A 22,212-nucleotide genomic window follows, 5' to 3' on the forward strand; every position below is an offset into this window, starting at 1 on the left:
ATCTTACCCTAATATAAGAGTAATAAGGACTATTGATTATAAATCATTACAAAATTTGAGAGCTAAATTCACTAGTAGTGACTGGACTTCAGTTTATGAAGAAACCAACCCAGATGCAATGGTTGCCCTATTAATTTAGAAGTTCTCTTCGCCCCTTGACTTTGCCTGCCCCTTTTTGAAAAGGCACCCCAGGTATGCTACCCCGAGAAAACCTTGGATCACCCAAGGCTTACTAACCAGTATTGAACATAAAAATATGCTATTCAGGCAATATATTGATAATCCTGATGTACATGGTACGGACTTCAAGAATTATAAAAACACTCTGACAACCCTGCTCAGGAAAGCTAAACAGGCTTACTACCATAAGCAGTTTCAAGAAGCAGAAGGATCGCCAAAGAAGACATAGAAACTGATAAATGAATGCCTGAATAAACAAAAACTAATGCGTTTCCTGAGACCTTAACCAAGCCTGATGGAACATCTTCAACATCCCAACAAGAAGTAGCCAACACGTTAAATGAATTTTTTGCATGTATTGTATGGCGAAGCAACCGTAGAGGAAGATTATGGCCTTTCAACTGTCGTCACGGATAATTACAAAAAATACCTACCTTCGCTGTCTTGCTCCTCTATGTTTCTGTCGCCAGTCACTGAAGACGAATTGCTAAATGTTGTTCAAACCATGAAAAACGATCACTCCAAAGGTCCAGATGGGTCGTCAAACTACCTCATAAAGAACACCATTGATTGCTATGTCGTATTTATCGCACACATCGTCCATTCTTCATTTAAAGATGGCATATTTCCTACTGTCTTAAAGTTGGCGAAGATTATATCCCTCCTCAACGGTAACGACCCAAGCTGCCTTCAAACTTCCGCCCTGTCTCTATTCTCTCTGCTTTTTCAAAAATAATGGAGCGTTGCATTTACAACAGACTGATGAATTATCTGACTAGGTCTAACTTCTTCAACTAGTATCAGTTTGGATTTACGCCTGGGCACTCAACCGAATCTTCTATAATGGTTTTGATACAATTTCTGGATTATACTATGGACCGTAATGTGATACCAGCTACAATATTTGTGGATGTAAAAAAATCATTTGACATGATTTGTCATCTGATTCTTCTGGATAAGCTTGACAAATGCGTAATAAGAGGTAATGCTCTCTTACTCATCCAGTCCTACCTCAGTGGTCAGAATCAATTTGTGGATGGAGGTGCACTAAGATTGGTAAAAACATCATGTTCTGAAAAGGTAGGAGTACCACAAGGTTCAATTCTTGGACCTCTACCATTTTTTATATACACCAATGACCTTCTGGACACTAACAAAGATGATGGACCTGCTTTACTATTCGCAGAAGACACGGCTAATTCTGTCACAGGTTCAGATGAATCATCCGTCAGAGAAAACTTCTGTTTTGGTCTAAAGAAGCTATTGCAGTGGTTTGCTGACAACCTCATGGTGTTAAACTCTTCGAAAACCCATTTTATTATCTTCTCTCGAATTTCTCAAGCCGTACCGTCGATTTCCCAAATATCTTTCCGTTTTAACGGAGAACTAGTTACCATTGCCAGGAGGGAGTCTTGTAAGTATCTAGGGCTAACGGTTGATGAAAATTTATCTTGGAAACTTCATCTTGATAGGCTAAGAATGCAGCTAGGAAGGAATGTGGGGTTACTGCGGTATCTAAAATTCCACCTCCCTTTCCCTGCTCTTAAGTCAGTTTATTATTCTCTAATCTATTCTTATTTTCATTACTGTCCAATTATTTATTTCAATACTTTCAAATCTCTTATTAAGCCCCTTCAACGTCTTCAAAATAATGCCCTTCATACGTTAAAAGCACTCCTTCCTTCCCCATCTTCCCTCCCCGATAAATCCCCTACTAAGAGCCTTTATACATTTTTAAGAATATTGCCAGTTGATCTAGTCCTTACTGCAAATTGTGTCCTTTTCAGACTAAAACAAATAAATGAATTTTTACCATTGGCTTTAAATTCTAGTAACTTCTCTTTAGTTTCTTTGGTCGAGAATAATTATTGTTTAAGAAGTTCAGTCAAATTACCTTGCCCTAGAATCCGAACTGAAAGATCCAGATTTTCTCCTAAAAATTCAATAATAAAGTTCTGGAATATTTATGAAAGTAATATAGATTTGCGTTTTTCTATTCCAGTTTCTAAAGCTAAATTCAAACTATATCTAATAAGTAATTATAGATAACTATTCATTCATTTGAAGTCATGTTGGCCGGTGCAATTGTTCATAAATAATTAACTATGTGGTATGTTATTAAGTTGGGTAGTGGGCGGTGGGTTCAGTGTGTTTTCTCCTTTTTTTACCAGTATATCTAGTGTACTATTATTTCTTCTCATTGTTTGTTATTATTATTATTATTATTTCTTTGATTTTTTTTAGTGTGCTTGTTTTAGAGTATAACTCACTGTGTAGGCACCCTCTGTAAATATTGTGTTTTCCATTGATTCATATTGTAAAAGTGTTATTTTGTCTTGTAGTGATTTATTGAGAAATTAAATGAACTTGAACTTGAACTTACTCCGGATTCCTTAAATGACAATGGTCTAAGGCTTCTACAACTCTGCAGCATGCACAACCTTGTGATCACGAATACCATGTTTGCAAGGAATGACATTCATAAATATACATGGTACAGCAACGACGGCCATACCCAAAAAATTATCGACTACATCTTCGTATCACAGAGATGGAGGTCTTCGATCAGTAACTGCAGGACGTATAGGGCAGCTGAAATTGGCAACACTGACCATAACCTCTTCGTCGCTAACATGCGACTAAGGCTTAAAGCCCAGCGCTCAGAACCAAGACCAGTCGAGATCGATGTCTCTCGCCTCTGCGATCAGAAGATACGGTCGAAATATGCCATTGATACCTCGAACTGCTTTGACGCACTCCTGCCATTTGAAAGTTGTGAGGACGCATGGCTCTCGTTCAAAAAGAATGTCCTGGAGACAGCAAATGTTGGACGGAAAAAGTGCGCTAATAAAGCGTGGATTCAGTCGGATGTACTTGACGTCATTCAGCAGAGACGCAAGGCGAGGTTGCTCGGTGACATGCCAACCTATAGAAGCCTTAATGGTGTCCGTAACAAACTGATACAGCGAGACAAGAAGCTGTTTGTGGAAAGGAAGGCACATGAGCTAGAGGGTGCAGCATAGAAAGGTGACGTTGGCAGTCTCTATAAGCATCTCCGTGATCTAACATGTGACATAGCCCCCTCGGTTGCATCTGTTGTCTCTGTGGATGGCCAGCCGCTCAGTGACGAAGCTTCCCAGGTTAGTCGATGGAAAGACCACTTCTCGGGCCTCCTCAAGGCTGAGGCCACAGCGCAGACTGTCCAGGGACTCATCGACCTAACTGCCAGCACCCAGGAACTGCTGACAAGTGACACAGAAACTCCTTTCACGTCATCAGAAATCTAAACAGCAGTAAAATGTTTGAAGAACAACAAAGCGGCAGGCGTATGTAGAATATCTGCTGAGCTCCTGAAGTATGCCGGATCGGCGATGCTACTTTGGCTGCACATGCTCTTTTCTGTGGTTTGGCGCACAGATGGATCCCGAGGGACTGGCGAGCTGGTATAATCCTGCCCTTATGGAAGAGAAAGGGGGGCAAGAACGTCTGTTCGAACCACAGAGGCATAACGCTACTTTCAGTGCCTGGAAAGCTCTTTGCTATGACCCTGCTGGATAGATGCACGAGTATCCTCAGTAGAAAGAGGAGAGTTCAGCAGGCGGGGTTTATGCCCGAGAGATCCATTGTCGAACAAATCTTTACCATGCACCAGTTGATTGAGAAGATGAAAAAAGTCAGGAGGAAAGCCTTATGAAAGCTTTGTGGAGTTTAAGGCTGCATTTGAATCAGTGGATCGCAACTTATTCTGTCTGATCCTTTTTCTAACTATCTTATTAGACAAATACCGAAAGTTGTTTGAAAATCCTTACGAAGAGACCGTGAGTTGCGTCCAAGTCAACGGCAAACGGAGCACGACATTTGGCAGCAAAACCAGTGTACGCCAAGGGTGTGCCACCGCCCCGGAACTGTTCAATTGCGTGATAGACCATGTTATGACACGAACAACAAATCGCCCGCCCTTTGGTCTGCAGTTTGGAAATCGCGTTCTGACGGACGCTGACTTCGCAGAGGATCCTGGTCTCGTTGCTGACTCGATCGACCAGTTGATTGACGCTCTGGAAGTCCTGCAGGAAGAGGAAGCAAAAGTGGGGCTGAAAATATACTGGCTTAAAACGAAGATAATGGCAATTGAGCCCCCAAGCCTAGTCTCGCCCCCTGAGAACATAACTGTTTGCGGAGCTCCTGTTGAAATTGTAAAAAACTTCACTTATCTTGGCTCCGTGCTGTCTACTGACGGCTCTATAGAGGAAGAGGTGTGCAGCTGAATTTCAAAAACCTCGTCTATCGTCGAAAAGCTCTACAATCTCTGGAGGATGCCGCATATATCTAGGCGCACGAAGATGCGAATTTATAATGCATCCGTAAGCTTGGTCCTCTTCTATGCAGCGGCAACCTGGCCTCTCAAATCAACAATCCTCAGCATGAAAGATGTCTACCAGACGAAACAGATCCGTCAGATTGAGGGACTCTGATGGGACAATTTTGTAAGCAACGCAAGGGTGCTCACACTCACCTACCAAGTGCCATTCTCTGTCCAAACAGTGCAGCGTACTCTTAGATGGTTTGGACACCTCCTGCGTATGCCGACGACAACCCCAGCCCGAATAGTCTACGATTTTGACGCTAATGCTCATGGCTGGTCTCGTCCGAGGGACAGACCTCAGACAAGGTGGAAGGATAGCCTAGACAAATTCCTGGAGATGGCTAACATTGCTGTCGACGAGGCCCCACTAATAGCAGCAGACCGGTCAGCCTGGAGGAGCAGAGTTACGACACTCTTTACGCCGCCCCCAACGCGGCAGGAGCCTTAAGTCAAAGAAAGTCAAAGTAAGACCTGAACATTTAAAAGAAACAAAGGTTCGAAGATATGTATTTCATAATGACAAAAGACAAGCTGAGGCAAAAGAAGAAGTTTATGTCCCATCACCCAAACAATTAAAAGAAACATAGGTTTGGCGATATGTCTTTCATATTGACAAAAGACAAGCCGAGGTAAAATTTAAAGTTCCAATAAAAAAAAAACATACTGTAATTTTACAATGGCACTACTTCTAATTTAAGGTCCATTTAGACATGATGACATTAAGAAAAGGCTCAAATTATCTGCATTTAGAAGACAAGCGACAGTGAGAATCCATTTAAAGAAGCCTGCCGCGTGCCGAGATCCGGCGGTGATGTCGCCGGCCTCCCGGTACCATGTAATATATATATATATATATATATATATATATATATATATATATATATATATATATATATATATATATATATATATATATATATATATATATATATATATATATATATATATATATATATATATATATATATATATTTGATTATTACAAAGCCAAATTTTTAATTAATATTTGTTAGCGCCCATGTCTGAGCTTGTGAATCGGGTCACTTACTTGACACTCTAGGCAGGCGGGTCCCCCCTATTAGGCTATTGACGCTTGTGTGCTGCGAGTTCAGGTGACTTTTCGGTCAACCAATTTTTAATTAATTTTTTGTTAGCACAACTCTCTGAGCTTATTGCCTGAGCGAATTGGGTGCTAAACCCGGCCCGACACTCTAGCCAGGCGGGCGAGCCCTATTAGGCTTTGGACTGGACGCTTGTATGCCTGCGATTCCAGGAGACTTAACGGTCATGTGTCAATTCTAAGACTTGGTCAACCTGCCGGAGAATCTAGATGGGCGTACCTCTCCAAAAGCTAACGCACAAGTATTTGTTCAATAATAGTCATAGCTACTCCTGCCCTTTTACCCGTGCTGTTGACCATAACACTTGGAAAACTATAGGTTTCCCCATTCGCGTGGGAGTATAGGGGGCTTGTTGGTCAGGTGTCAATCCTAAAACACAACAGTCCGCCTGAGACTCTAAGCGGGCAAGCCAATTAGGCTTAGATCACTTGTTTGCCATTGAGTCCAAGTACACTCATTCCCTCAGTTCGTATACAAGTCCAGGATACATTGTCCGTCATGAGTTAACCCAAAAATCTCGATTATTCCTTAGTTCTATGACTATCTACCTTTTTTCTGCCCTAGGATTGATGGATGGATGATAAACTATTTAGCAACAAATGAAAATGACATCGTTTTTATACAGTCCTGAAAAAGGCTTATGCCAGCTTTGCCTCTCGCTCAGACTATCTGTCTTGGCTTTATCTCCAATTAGGTATGGCTTGATGGCAACTTAATTTTAATTCAAAAATCAACGAATTAAAATCAAGTCACGAAGTTTAAATTCAAAATTCAAAAAATCAACGAGTTAAAGTCAAGAGCAGTATAAGGGGTGAAGTTCCGACGATAGATCTAAAAATAGCCTATGACGATAAACTACAAGAGGAAGTATTTGACCTACTTTAGTGTGAGAGGCGTTAGAACTCAAGTGACAACAAATTAACAGATTGAGTCTTCAGGAATTCACCACATTTTTCGTGCATGGACATAGAAAGGAAATAAATTGAGTAACAAGTATTTTGGACCAGTTAATAATGGTCTTAATTAAGGATTTGAATGTTCGAATAAAACTAGATGGAGATAATAAGATATTTTTTTTTGATAGAATTAAATCGGTAAAGGGTTAAAATTGCTTATCAACTAAAGGTATGTCTGAGGAAATAGCTACTCCCATGCACGTGATATAAATATTAGAATATGATTAGAATATTTTCATCCTTTCACAAGTTGATTGACCTAGCTTCACTTCTTGGCTGTGGTCGGTATAATACACAAGTACCAAATGCGTTCTGGACCGTCTGCTTTTCATAATTTTTTTTTTGTACTTTCCATAATTTTGTTACTAAAGTATTATATTCTGACATTAATTATTTAACAGATTTACCCCTTTTGAAAAGGGTTAATTATTTCTGATTATCGAAATGTTTAGCAAAACAGATTGGCATGGGGTCACTCGGTGAACTCTTAGCATCATGTCTAGTGCTCGCATTTTACTGCATTCCAATTGCCTATGAGTAATTTTCTCTCCGATTGGCGTTAGAAACGTATTATGGAAACTTGTCTTAACTGACTAAGAATCTTCAATGCACGGGGTAAGTAAAAAAAAATATATTCTCTCTTTTCGTTTCTTCCCGTTTTCGTGATTATTTTTTTTTCTTATATTTTCTAATATAATGAAAAAACCAAATTCTATTGAATAACGTTTGAAAATGATTAGTATTGGAATTTTTACAATTCAATTTAAAGATGATTTACGGTTCTTCTTGAAAACGGAGAATTTATCGGACAGCGCCTTAGTAAAAATGCGCTGCTTTTAGTATGGACAGCATATTAGTAAAAAGCGCCGCTATGAGTATTTTTTTTATTATCCTTTTCTGCAACGGATCATTTAGCATTGGTATTATCGATATTTATTGAAAAGATCCTCATAAGCTTGTTTTTATTCGATACAATTGACGTCTTACTTCAGTAGTTTGATTTATTTCTTTTTTGATTTTTCTATGATTTGTACAAGGACTTTAGAAATTATTGAATGTATTATCGATATTTATTGAAAAGGTCCGATATTTATTAAGCCTGCTTTTGTTCGATACTATTGAGGTCTTACTTGAGTAGTTTCATTTTTTTCTGTTTTTATTTTTATATGTTATGTATAATTGCTTTTGATACTATTGAAGGTATTATCAATGTGTTTTGAAAAGATGCTTATAAGATTGCTTTTATTTGGTACTTTTGACATCCTAATTCAGTAGTTTGTTTTATTTCTGTTTTTACTTTTCTGTGTTTTGTATAAGGACAGCTAATGTCGATATTTATTGAGAAGATCCTCATAAGCTTGCTTTTATTGGATACTATTGACGTCTTACTTAAGTAGTTTGTTTTATTTCTTGTTTTATTTTTCTATGTTTCGTATAAGGATATTTGAAATTATTGAAGGTATAATCAATATGTTTTGAAAAGATGTGAAATGGTCTAACCATTCACGACTTTAGGCATATGTGTCTTAGTTCAGTAGTTTGTTTTATTTCTATTTTTATTTTTCTATGTTTTGTGTAAGGAATTTTGAAACTATTGAAGGTATTAACGATATTTATTGAAAAGATCTTCATAAGCTTGCTTTTATTCGATACTATTAACATCTTAGTTCAGTAGTTTGTTTTATTTTTCTATGTTTTGTATAAGGACTTTTGAAAATTTGGAAAAGCTAAGGGGTAAAAACTTTCACTCTTAAAGGCCGGGTCGGTAGGAGACTGGGTCGGGTCGAAGGGCCGGAAAGTCCATAGAGACTTCTAAGCAACGAATTTAAGCTGAAATAGTAAAACAGAGTTACATTTGTTTGTTTTTTTTCGTTTTTTTAAAGCTAAGGGGTAAAAGCTTTCACTCTTAAAGGCCGGGTCGGTAGGAGACTGGGTCGGGTTGAAGGGCCGGGAAGTACATAGAGACTTTTAGGCAAAGAATTTAAGCTGAAAGAGTAAGACTAAGTTATATTTGTTCTTTCTTTGAAAGCTAAGCGGTAAAAGCCTTCACCCCTAAAGGCTGGATCAACAGGAGACCGGGCCAGGACGAAAGACCGGGAATTAGCTGAGGGATAAAAAGTGTTAGCACTTAATGACCGAGTTGGGAGGTCTTTTTAACTGTTTGAATAGCGTAAATGTGTAAATGATAGGCTAGCTTTTTTAATGAATAGCCAGTGGTTTTTGGTTACAATAAATTCTAGGATTTTGCGTAGAACTGCAAAAAAAAAAAAAAAAAAAAAAAAAAAAAAAAAAAAAAATCAGTGTTTGCAGATAAATAAAAATGAGCATTAGTAGTATCATTAGTGAGGAGATAGGGTGTATTAAAGATGTTAAAAGTGGAATAGCCAAGGGGTAGCGTGTTTCGTTGTTGAACCTGGAAAAAGTATGTTAAATTAGGAAGATTAGTCTGTGAACTAAGGCTGGGGTACTGGATGCCAGGTTAAATTGCAGTGGTCAATTATGACTCTGAAAGTGAGGACCTTGAGAGATTGTGGAACATGTTTTGCAGGGGATTTATCCAAGAATAGTTTTAGGTAAACATTTGAATGGTCATATTTCGCACAATAAGCTGTACGAAGAATTTGGTTCCATCTGCTCTCTAGGGCTATTAGTGTAAGAATTGTTAGGTCATTATTTACGGATGAAGGATGATGGATAATTTTTTATTTTATTTTGTAAATTTGTTTGTTTTGTAAGTTATCTTTTTGTAATTTATATAAATTAATTTAAATCTATTAAATTTTGTAGATTTATATTTTGTAAAGTTTTGTAGAATTTATAAAAAAAAATTAATTTTTTTATATTTTTATATCACAGATTAAAACTGTACTTGTCAACCATTCATCTTGAACCAGAGGAAAAACAGGATATCACTAAATACGACAGAGGAGGCTATTAGAAAAGCTTCTGAAGAAAACTCGAACTTCTTGCGGGAAGTTTGAACAGATTTGGGTTGTGAAGGGGGATACCGCCGATGTGTTAGCCTTCGGTGGCCTGCTGCTGCGATGAGTGGAAAGAAATTTCAGTTTTAGTCTGGTGTTTTAGGTTAGTTCTAAGTAAAAAAGCTATGGCATACAATCTAGCCACTATAAAAATTTCTTTTGAAAGTCTGTAAGACTTTAAGCTTATAATTAATATTGGTAAATGATGAGGCACCCGTAGGTATAGGTATCAAGGTCGCTCTGTCTGCCTGCTCTTTTGAGCAGCACATTCTTTTGATGATTTAAATCGTTTATTTATTGTCAAACATTTTTTTTTTATCTCAGAATAAAAATAAGTGTATGCCTTTGAATATTGACTACTTTGAATTATTTTTTACATTGAATACTTTGACTGTTCAAATGTATTCAGTTTAACAGCTCTGAATAACTCAACATATTTTTAGAAAAAAAAAAAAAAAAAAATCTAAATTTTTGTGCTGTGAATTGCTTCAATAGTGGGAAGAAGTTTCACGTCTAATGGGGGCATAAAATGGGGGTTATTTCAACAGGCCCAGTTGGACATGGGAAGTTAAACTGACACAACTCTAAGGAGAAACCCTAGGTAAACGGTTGATTAGTGGCATCAACATACGTCAACAGTGGCGTCAGATCCTAATAGACTGGCGCTATGAATTTTGTCATAAAACAATAATTGACTTAAACCCAATTATTTACGTCTTCTCCCCAAAGCCCTTGTTCAGAAATGACAGATTATCATTATATTTATTCTTTTTTTGTTTTCATGTGCGTGACTCTTTTGTAGAAAGGAGTAGACATGGTGGAACTAAAAAAATCTAAAAAAAGGTGGAAACTCAGTTATTCAAGTAAACAGTTTCACATCCTTAGAAAGCTAGTTCGAAAGTTTGTCAACTAAAATATTTTTTCCACATGTCTTTAAAGAAACTTGTTAACATCTACACTCATCACCCTTGAATTCTTTGTTTTTGTTCACAATTTAATGTTTAGCCCTTCTCTGTTTTCTCTGCTTTCTCTGTTTCTGATTTAGTTTTTTCTTTTTCTTTTTTTAATTTTTTTTTCTTCTCCATTTTTGTAGTGTATTTGTTCTCTTTGTAAGTTTCACTGTATTTTGGTGTGTAAGTTCTGTTTTCTCTATTTTTATATGTAATCCAGTTTATTGTGGTGTTTTACCTTCACGTTATTAGGCCCCCAGCAAGTTAAGCTTCTGGGCTCAGGTTACCGTTAGTAGTGCAAGTAAAATTATTTTCTATTGTGAATAAAATGATGATAAAGATGATGAATATTGGAGGCTATTTTTCAAAGAATCTAGATTTGAATATGGTGTATACGTCTGTATACACAAGGACGCGGAAGGGGGTTCAGGCCATAGAGCCCAACCTGGGGTCCAGACAATCAATTGTGACATAATTCTGATATCTGCTAGGTGTAAACATGTCTATTTTTGTACTAACAGTTACTAACAGTGATTTAACACAGTTATAACATGTTCATAAAGATGAGGGTCTTAGAGGGGACATGGCTTCTATGACCCATCTTGGCTCCTCAAAGCAAGCAGACTATGAATGTTGTCATAAATCTGTTTTCAACAAGGTAATATGTCCACTTTTCTGTCAAATATTCATGATCAGGAATGATCCTAGTTTGAATGGGGTGTGGGTGTTGATGCAGATAAGGTTAAAAGAGCCTTGCTTGGGTCTAAGGGTCTTCTGGTCCTCAAACCTTTCAAATTGACTGATCTTTTTGTTTTCTTTTATCAAGATTAGAATTTTTCTTTAATTTTTTTGACAAAGCAAGAGGTTCCAGCCTTTTCTATGCTTAAATTATTTTGAAGCTTGAAATAAAACTTCACACTCCTTCAGAATAGAGTACAGGTTTTTTGTCCAACTTTTACTAATTTTTGTTTACTTACCATACTAATAATGTTTAATATGTTTTTTTTTAGTTTTAAGCCCAAGTCAGCTTTCTTGTATTTCTTTGAGCAGTGTGGTCAATTCGTCCAAATCCTGGGGGGGGGGGCAAATTTGGAACCAATTTTCCCAAATCAAGTAAAAATGTTAGTGAAAACTGAAAAATGAGCCATGTTGTATCATAAAGGTAAAGAACAGGCTCTACTTAGTTAAATAATATTTAGTTGGGGGGTATACCATACAAGTCCCAAAAACACCAAGTATTTTCCACCCTTCCGAAAAAAAATCTTGGAAAACTTTTTACGGCTTTAAAATATAATATATAAATTTGCAGAGATATTAGTTTTATAAGCTATTGTTTGAGTTATATTCAATAAGAAAACCAAATTGTCTACTATATAACTTTATTCATACTTTTCTGTAATAATTTGATATTTTAAAAGTCATACAGAAGACTATATCATTCTCCATTATTAAAAGAAACACAATATTTTTAATTAATTTCATTCTTATGTTCCTGGGCTCCCCCAGGCCATTCAGCGTGTCCCCAGGTGGCAATAGGGGGAACGGCCTACAGATATTTAGGGCACTTCCATAGGAGACACGGACCAAGGGGGGACCTTGTCCCTGGGGGTCCATAATAGAAACTGGGGCACTCTCGCCCGGGGTCATAAATACAGGTGGAGGAGGAAGAAGGCCCCTCAAATGTACACTCAAAAGGGCCCACTGGTTTGTCCACAAGTCCCATGAGTTACAAACCTTCTCCCAGTAATGGGTTAAATTGCATGGTGATGCAGAACACCATCTCGGGAGGATCCTCTATAGGAGGACAACTGCGACAGGGCGTAAGATCCAGATGTATGGACAACGGCCTCTGCAAAGGGCTGCCTCACCCCTTTCGGGGTACCTGCAAGACTGGGGACCTTGCGGTCAACTCTATTCCCACTTGAGGAGCGGCGCCCCTCGAGGAAATTGTAGCCTAGTAAACGACACAGCATTCGCACGGGATTCTGACTAATGGACAATTCTGCTGGGCTTGGTATGTTTTTACGGGTGTCTTCGGGCTGAAAAACCTCTTCCTAGCCAATTTATCTATTATGGGCTGCCTCCCCGTAGTAGCATAATGTTTTTAGGCAGGAATATATAATGAGTCGGAGGTAATAGGCTTGAGATTGTTTGTGCAGGATTTCGACTCTTGTTGATAGAAGAGCATCGCCAAGTGCTTAAAACCATGTTGTGACCAAGATGGGCCCAGGATTGCACATAGCCCCCTTTCATGGAGGTCCTAAGGACTTCTTGCTGTCCGGTTCTAAGCCGGCTTAAGCACTTCGGTGTAGACCTGAGAAGATATGTGGTCCCCGTTCTGCACTGGTATCCGGGATCATTGCTTTTCCTGAGGCGAAAATAATTTCAATTATTTAAAGAACATGAAAATTGGAACTTGGAATGTTACAACGTTAAAAAATGACTATCGTATCGACATTTTGACTGGTGAATTCATACGATTCGAACTGGATTTATTAGGAGTTTCGGAAACTCATATCCCATGGGTAGCAAGCATGAATTTAGGTGATATAGAATTTGTTTACTCAGGCAGGAAGGATGGGGTACATAGACAGGGAGAAGGGCTCATGATGAATAAGGAAGGTGTTAAGTCTTGTTTAGGCTGGGAAGGTATTAATAATAGAATACTAATTGCTCATTTTATGACTAAAAAGTTCAGGGTATCAGTTATAGTAATATACGCCCCTGTAGAACCGACTGACGGAGATACTAGTGGCTCAAATGAATGTTACTTACAGTTACAGGAGCAAATAGACAGGGTCCCAGGCAGAAATATTATGTTTTTACTAGATTTTAACGCCCAGGTCGATAGAAATATGGATAGATGGTATCCTAGCCTAGGTAAATTTGGTCTAGGAAAAGAAAACATTAATGGATACAGACTTTTGCAATTTTGTAGGTATAACAATCTAGTTATAACTAATGCAGTGTATGATCGTTAAATGGCCCTTAAATTAACACGGTATTCTCATGATTGTAAGACAACCAACCTTGTTGAATATGTTATAGTAAACCGAAGACTGGCAGGATCAATGCGAGATACTAGGGTATATAGGAGTGCTGTTATTGATGTTAAATGTAAAGATCACCATCTTGTATTGTCAAGGGTTAATTTAAAGCTGAAATATCGGAAGGGTAACTACCTCCCGGGAAGTTATGATGCTGGTAGACTCCAGGCTGAGAATTTAAGAGAAACTTTCCAGGAGCAGTTGAATACTAAACTTGAGAGTTTAAAATTTTATAATGCGGAATATGGTTGGAATAATTTTAGAAAATTAATTGGTAAAGTTGCTGATGGTGTCTTAGGAAAGAAAGCTAGAACTGCAGCCAAGAATATTAGTGAAAAAGCTTTATGTTTAATAGAGAGGAGAAAGGATTTGTACAAGAATTATCTGAGTGATAGATCATATGAAAAAAAAGGAATGTAAAGAAAGTGGAGAAAGCATTAAATTATGAACTAAGGAGGTGTGAAGTAGAGGCCATGGATAAAATTGTCGAGGATCTGGAAGGCGCAGCTAGACGGCATAATAGTAAAATATTGTACTGGCATGTTAATAAATTGAGAGGGAGTAGTCAATCCGGACTTGGCCCAGTTAAAGATAGGAATGGGGCCGCAATTAGTGATAAGGAAAGAACTAAAGAAAGATGGGCCGAAAATTTTGAGAATTTGCTTAACTGAGATAGAGTTGCAGGGAAATATATAGAGGAAAATTAATATGTTTGTTATACCTTGTATCTGAAGGAAGTTTTGTTTTGTGAGGAGAAATTAGCGACAGTACTGAAAGGATTAAAAAAAGGGCTCCAGGTGCTTATAGGATGGTAAATGAGTTTCTTAAAAATGGTGGCTCGAAGGTTAGAAATAAGTTACTGAATATTATGAATATGATTTTTGAAAAAGGGGAATTACCTAACGATTTTAGGAAAACCTTAATTAAGCCACTATATGAGAAAGGTGATAAAAGTGAGTGTGGTAAATATCGAGGCATTAGCCTGGTCTCTGTAGGTAGTAAATTACTTAGTAATATGATACATTTTAGACTGAGAGATACCGTAGACAAAGTTTTAAGAGAAGAGCAGTGTGGTTTTTGGAATAGTAGAGGATGTGTTGACCAATGTTTCACTCTTAGGCTAATAAGTGAGACTAGCCTGAGTTGTCAAACTCCTTTGGTCTTCAGTTTTATAGATTGCTATCAGGCGTTCAAGTCTGTTGACATAAGAGCTTTAGTAAAGGTTTTATCCTTGTATGGTATACCAGACAAAAGCATTAAAGTGATTAGTGCTATGTACGAAAATAACACTGCTGCAGTTAAGGTAGGAAATGAGGTTAGCAGCTGGTTTTGTATTAAATCAAGAGTTAAGCAGGGTTGTGTTTCATCCCCCTTTAAATGGATTATTCTGATGAACTTGGTATTAAGGAGCACAGGAAAAGCAATGGGAGACCACGGAATCAAATGGGGAGGAAAAAGTCTCCTGGACTTAGATTATGCTGTCGATTTAAGCATCCTAGATGAAAGTTTGAGCAAAATGAATGAACTTTTAGAGGTTTTGCGAGTTCATAGTGCTAGAATAGGTTTGAAAATTAATGTTAAGAAGACGTAAGTCACTAAGGCTAGGAATAAGTGAAGATGAAAACGTGAAGTTGGGTAATGAAAAGAGTGATCAGCTGGGCAGCCTCACTTACCTTTGCAGCATAATTATTACTGAGGTTGGGAGCTGTGAAGATGTTAAAAGTAGAATAGCCAAGGCTCAGGGTGTTTTTTTTTACAGTTAAAAAAAAAGTTTGGAAGAATAGGAAGATAAGTCTGCAAACCAAGATTAGAATATTAGAAGTTACACTGATGAAGGTGGTCAATTGTGGCTCTGAAGCATGGACGCTCCGAAAAGCGGATAAATATTTGCTAGATGTTTTCCAGAGAAATTGCTTAAGGATTGTTCTAGGTACCCGGCGGACTGACCGTATGTTTAACAATAGGCTGTACGAAAAACGTGGTTCAGTACCGATCTCTAGGGCTATAATGAAAGAAAGGTTGAGGTGGCTAAGGCACGTTGTGCAGATGAAGGATGACATATTGCAGAAGATTGTTCTTTTCAGCCAACCGTCTAGGGCTAAACGGAAAGCAGGTCGTCCTTTTCTGGGGTTGAAGGACGTCATTAAGAAAAATTTAATGGAAATGGGAACTTCGTGGGCAGGTGTAAAAAGGGAGGCTTTGTATATATTGGGGTGGCGGAGAAGCGTGCATAGCTGTGTTGGCCTCAGGCGGCTTGGTGCTGGGGTGACTTGTTTTATTAGTAGTAGTTGTAGTATTATATATATTTTCAGAGGCACCGCTGTAGCGTTGCCTATAGTAAAGGCCATACGGCTCCAATGTTTTATTATTTATTATTTATTATTATTTTTTTCCCCAGAGGCACTTCATATGGAAGGGGTTGTCGTAGAAACTTCAAAGGGGGATATTCGATTGGAAATCGAAAATTCTAGTGCCCTTTTTAATAGTCGAAAATGATTAGAGGGCAACCCGCCCCCCCCCCACGCACACAATTCTCCCAAACAAATCCAATCAAAATTTTGAGATAGCCATTTTGTTGAGCGTAGTTGATTTCCAGATAGAAAATATATTTTTGAGGAGGAACCTCCCCCACAACCCACAGGGCAAGGGTTTTAAGTTATGCCGTTGAGCCATATGATCTTTATAAATTAGGCGTTGTCTTAGAAACTTCAAAAAAGGCTCAATCGATTGGAAATTAAAGGGCTAGTGTCCTTTTTAATAATCAAAAGTAATTGGAGTGTAACTTGCCCCCTCCCCCCCACGCCAATCATTTCCCCAAACACATTCAATCACAATTTTGAGATAGCCATTTTGTGCAGCGTAGTTGATTTTCAGATAGAAAATATATGTTTGAGGAGGACACTCCCCCACAGCCCTCAGGGCAAGGATTGTAAGTTATGCCCTGGTGGCATATAAGGTTTTTATCGAAGGCGTTGTCGTAAAAACTTCAAAAAAGGCTCATTGGATTGGAACTTCAAAATGCTAGTGCCCTTTATAATTGTCGAAAGTGATTGGAGGGCAACTAGCCCCCCCCCCCACGCCCATTATTCACCCAACCACATCCTATCAAAATTATGAGACAGCCATTTTGTTCAGCGTAGTTGATTTCCAGATAAAAAATGTATTTTTGAGGAGGATACTCCCCCACAGCCCTCAGGGCAAGAGTTTTAAGTTATGCCCTGGGGGCATATAAGGTTTTTAAAGAAGGTATTGTTGTAGAAACTTCAAAAAAGGCTCATTTAATTGGAAATTTAGAGTGCTAGGACCCTCTTTAATAGTTAAAAAGGTTGTAATTGCAAATAGCCCCCCCCCCTCCCCACGCCCATCATTTCCTAAGATACGCCCCCTAGAAATCGTTAGATGGTTATTCTTTCCAGTACCTTTGATTTTTAGATATAAAATTATATCTGAGGAGCATACTCCCACACAACCCTCAGGACAAGGGTTTTAAGTTATGCCCTGGGGGCATATAAGGTTTTTATAGAAGGCGTTGTCGTAGAAACTTCGAAACAGGCTCATTCGATTGGAAATTAAAGAGCTAGTGCTCTTTTTAATAGTCGAAAGTGATTGGAGTGTAACTAGCCTCCTCCCCCCCCCACCCCCCTCATTCCCACAATTCCCACTGATCAAAATTTTGAAACTGCTAGTTTGTATAGTACACTAGTTTTTAAGACAGAAATTATGCGTTTGAAGTGGATCCTCCCCCACAGCCCTTCGTACCAGGGTTTTAATATAGACCCTGGGGGCATATTAGGTTTTTATAGAAGGTTTTGTCGTAGAAACTTCAAAACAGGCTCATTTGATTGTAAATTAAAGGGCTAGTGCCCGTTTTTAATAGTCGAAAATGATTGGAGGGCAACTCCCCCCCCCCGCACACCCATCATTCCCCCAAACACAACCAATCAAAATTTTGAGATAGCCATTTTGTTGTGAAGGTGTTGTTTTAGAAACTTCAAAACAGGCTCATTCGATTGGAAATTAAAGGGATAGTGCCCTTTTTAATAGTCGAAAATGATTGGAGGGCAACTAGCCCCCCCACGCCCATCATTCCCCCCAAATCCTTCAAATCAAGATTTTGAGATAGCCCTTTTGTTCAGCGTAGTTGATTTCCCGATAGAAAATATATTTTTGAGGAGGACACTCCCCCAAAACCCTGAGGGCAAGGGTTTTAAGTTATGCCCTGGGGGTATCTAAGCTTTTATAGAAGGCGTTCTCGTAGAAACTTCAAAACAGGCTCATTCGATTGGAAATTAAAGGGATAGTGCTCTTTTTAATAGTTGAAAGTGATTGGAGTGCAACTAGCCCCCCCCCCCCCCCGACGCCCATCATTTCCCCGAACACATCCAATAAAAATTTTGAGATAGCCATTTTGTTCAGCGTAGTTGATTTCCAGATAGAAAATATATTTTGAGGAGGATACTCCCCCACAACCCTCAGAGGCAACGCTGTAGCGTTGCCTATAGTAAAGGCTATGCGGCTCCAATGTTTTATTATTTATTATTTATTATTTATTTTTTTCCCAGAGGCACTTGATATGGAAGGGGTTGTCGTAGAAACTTCAAAAAGGGATCATTCTATTGGAAATCGAGAGTTCTAGTGCCCTTTTTAATAGTCGAAAATGATTGGAGGGTAACTAGCCCCCCCCCCCCATGCCCACAATTCCCCCACACACATCCAAACAAAATTTTGAGATAGCCATTTTGTTCAGCATAGTTGATTTCTAGATAGAAAATATATTTTTGAGGAGGACACTCCCCCAGAACCCTCAGGGCAAGGGTTTTAAGTTATGCCCTGGGGGGGCATATAACGTTTTTATAGAAGGCGTTGTCGTAGAAACTTCAAAACAGGCTCATTCGATTCAAAATTAAAGGGCTAGTGCCCTTTTTAATAATCGAAATTGATTGGAGTGTAACTAGCCCCATTCCCCCCACGCCCATGAATTCCCCAAACACATCCAATCAAAATTTTGAGATAGCCATTTTGTTCAGCGTAATTGATTTCCAGATAGAAAATATATTTTTGATGAGGAAACTCCCCCACAACCCTCAGGGCAAGGGTTTTAAGTTATACCCTGGGGCATATAAAGTTTTTATAGAAGGCGATGTCTTAGAAACTTCAAAAAAGGCTCATTCGATTGGGAATTCAAAAAGCTAGTGCCCTTTTTAATAGTCGACAGTGATTGGAGGAAAACTAGCCCCCCCCCCCACGCCCATTATTCCCCCAAACACATCCAATCAAAATTTTGAGATAGCAATTTTGTTCAGCGTAGTTGATTTCCAGATTGGAAATATATTTTTGAGGAGGACACCCCCCACAACCCCCAGGGCAAGGGTTTTAAGTTATTCCCTGGGGGCATATAAGGTTTTTATAGAAGGCGTTGTCGTAGAAACTTCAAAACAGGCTCATTCGATTGGAAATTAAAGAGCTAATGCCCTTTTTAATAGTCGAAAGTGTTTGGAGTGTAACTAGCTCCCCTTCCCCTCCCCCCCACGCCCCTCCTTTCCCCATAAACATACAATCAAAATTTTAAGATAGCCATTTTGTTAAGCGTAGTTGATTTAGAGATAGAAAATATATTTTCGAGGAGGACACTCCTCCAAAACCCTCAGGGTAAGGGTTTTAAGCTATACCCTGGGGGCATATAAGGTTTTTATAGAAGGTGTTGTTGTAGAAACTTCAAAACAGGCTCATTCGATTGGAAATTAAAGGGCTAGTGCCCTTTTTAAGAGTCGAAAATGATTGGAGGGCATCTCCCCCCCCCCCCCAATCCCAGCATTACCCCAAACACATCCAATCAAAATTTTGAGATAGCAATTTTGTTCAGCGTAGTTGATTTCCGGATAGAAAATATATTTTGAGGAGGATAATCCCCCACAACCCTCAGGGCAAGGGTTTTAAGTTATGCCCTGGGGGCATATAATGTTTTTATAGAAAGCGTTGTCGTAGAAACTTCAAAACAGACTCATTCGATTGGAAATTCAAGAGCTAGTACCCTTTTTAATAGTCAAAAGTGATTGGAGTGTAAATAGCCCCCCTCCTCCCCCCTCCCCACGGCCATCATTTCCCCAAACACATCCAATCAAAATTTTCAGATAGCCATTTTTTTTCAGCGTAGTTGATTTCCAGATAGAAAATATATTTTTGAGGAGGACACTCCCCCACAACCCTCAGAGAAGGGTTTTAAGTTATGCCCTGGGGGCATATAAGGTTTTTATGGAAGGGATGCTCGTATAAACTTTAGAGAGGGCTCATTTGATTGAAAATTTAAAGTTCTTGTTAAATTTTTAAGATTAAAAAGATTTTGGAGGTCCACTAGCCCCCCCCCCTCCTCCACGCCCTAAATGAATCAGATAAAAATTTTGAGATAGACCTTTTGTTACAATTGTTCAAAGTTCTGATAACAAAAAATCCGGTGTCGACACAGGGCCCGGGGGTAGGCGTTTTAATATATGCCCTGGGGAATAAATTTTTAAGGGGAGTTTATAACTTATGGGAAGGGGTTTTGTATGGGAAGAAAACATAGGAAATCCATTATAATTACCCAATTTTAAGGCTAAAATACACACTCTGTGATAGATGCAAAATTAATTTCGCACACAAAATCCTATTAAGGTCAATTCCAAACAGTCGTAATCCCTTTGTGTCAGCAAGTGAAATGGTCTAAACCCCCTTATTGGAGCTATTTTTTCAATCCATTCATTGTTGTCAATCGCTGTCCACAAATTATGCAAGCTGTCTATTGTTCATATATAAGGTTTTTATCAAAGAGGTAATCGTATAGACTTTGAAAACAGCCTCATTCGATTTAAATTGAAAGTTCTAGATCCGTTTTTTAAAGTCAAGAATAATCGGACAGTAACTACCCCCTCCATGGCATAAAAACTTGAAACTTTTTGCAATCAAAAACGAACAAAAATTAATTAAAAAAACAACTTTCCGAATAATAAGTTTTTAAAATAAAAGTAAAGGCAATTTTTAACTTTAGCTCAGTTGATACGAATACCTGTTAAAATTCAAACTCAAAACGACCAGAAATTACTATTAAAGAATAAATGAAAACCCAAAACGAACAGAAATTAACTAAACAATCATAGCAAAAAACATACAACAAGTAATAATATAAATGAATAAATAGATCTTAAAGCGAGTAATACTTAGATTGAATATGATAATCAAGCTTAAAACGAAAACAAATGTTTGGCTATTAAAGTATAAATGAAACTTAAAACGAACAGAAATTAAATAAACAATCAATGCGAACAAACATACAATATATATTAATGTACATGAATAAATAAATCTTAAAACGAGTGAAACTTAAAAAGAATATGCAAATCAAGTTTGAATCGAATAAAAATTACTACAAACAAGAGTTTGGGTATCGCCTCACTGCAGAAGCCTAAAACCTACTGCGTCATTGGTGCTTCACTGAAAACGAATTACTCGTATATTACAAATTTATTATTTTCCAGTTCTTACAGCATTGAAAATGAAAATAAAAATTACAGTGAAAAAAAATCTTGAACTGATGGATCTTTCAACAATTAATATCATCATATATCTAATATTCAATTTGATTTTGTTTATACTTTCCAAGACTGTTCAAGACTCATATAGTTTTGCCATTTTTTTTTAACTCTGCCATTTTTTCTAACTAATCGTGCTAGTATGTTATGAAAACATTCTATGGCTTCTAGGCATTTCTATTTCAGCGGAAAATTGCACCTCAAACTTTGTGGAACATGTATTTTCTTGCATGGAACACCAAAATATAATAAAATGTCAAGTTTCGGAGTGTTCCACCACTCGCAAGCAAGTGCCATTGGTATTTTTGAATTCGCATGGTCAATTTAGGGGGTGAAGGGTAGGCTAATTCTCATAGCAGCCCCATTCCGTCGTGGTATGATTCACATTTTCAACACCTGGCGTCCGGACTATCATATAATCTACCAAGCATACAACTACCCTAAATCAGTATCAATAAATAAATGAAACCCAAAACGAACAAAAATTAAAATAAATATTAGAGTCAAACTCAAAACGAGCATAAATTAATATGAGTAGAGTTCAAAACCCCTATGCTTTATAAAAGCCAGAATATAATTTGTACTTTACTGAAAAAAAATTCAAATGAGTTTACTGAAAAAAAAATGTGAATTGTCAATTTAATATACATATGCTGATATTTATTCCGTAAAATCTTAATTAATTTTTGATTTCTTAAAGTTACAAAAGTGAAAATATCTCAAAGAATTGTTTTCAGTAAAGCGCCAATGACGCAGTAGGTTTTAGGCTTCTGCAGTGAGACGATACCCAAACTCTTGTTTGTAGTTATTTTTATTCGATTCAAACTTTATTTGCATATTCTTTTTAAGTTTCACTCGTTTTAAGATTTATTTATTCATTTACATTAATATATATTGTATGTTTGTTCGCATTGATTGTTTATTTAATTTATGTTCGTTTTAAATTTCATTTATAATGAAACGTTTCTGAATTTTCTCAAAGAAGAGAGAAAACGTTACAGTTCAATTATGAGTTTTTTTTAAAGAAGAGAAAAAAGTTCCACTTCAGT

The 22,212-nt window shown here is 37.8% G+C and overlaps 2 protein-coding genes across 2 annotated transcripts; both read left to right on the forward strand.

Moving 5' to 3' along the window:
• Window positions 1-2,639: 2,639 nt before the first annotated feature.
• On the forward strand, window positions 2,640-3,203 carry LOC148949042 (uncharacterized). The gene has a single exon (XM_089093593.1). The coding sequence runs from the start codon at window positions 2,640-2,642 to the stop codon at window positions 3,201-3,203; it is 564 nt and encodes a 187-aa protein (XP_088949719.1).
• A 909-nt stretch (window positions 3,204-4,112) lies between these two features.
• Window positions 4,113-4,445, forward strand: LOC148949043 (uncharacterized). Its single transcript, XM_089093596.1, has one exon. The coding sequence runs from the start codon at window positions 4,113-4,115 to the stop codon at window positions 4,443-4,445; it is 333 nt and encodes a 110-aa protein (XP_088949722.1).
• Window positions 4,446-22,212: the final 17,767 nt, after the last annotated feature.

Source organism: Artemia sp. Qi Xiang Cuo, chromosome 8 (genome assembly GCF_049724085.1).
Source record: "Artemia sp. Qi Xiang Cuo chromosome 8, ASM4972408v1, whole genome shotgun sequence".
Lineage (NCBI taxonomy): Eukaryota > Metazoa > Arthropoda > Branchiopoda > Anostraca > Artemiidae > Artemia > Artemia sp. Qi Xiang Cuo.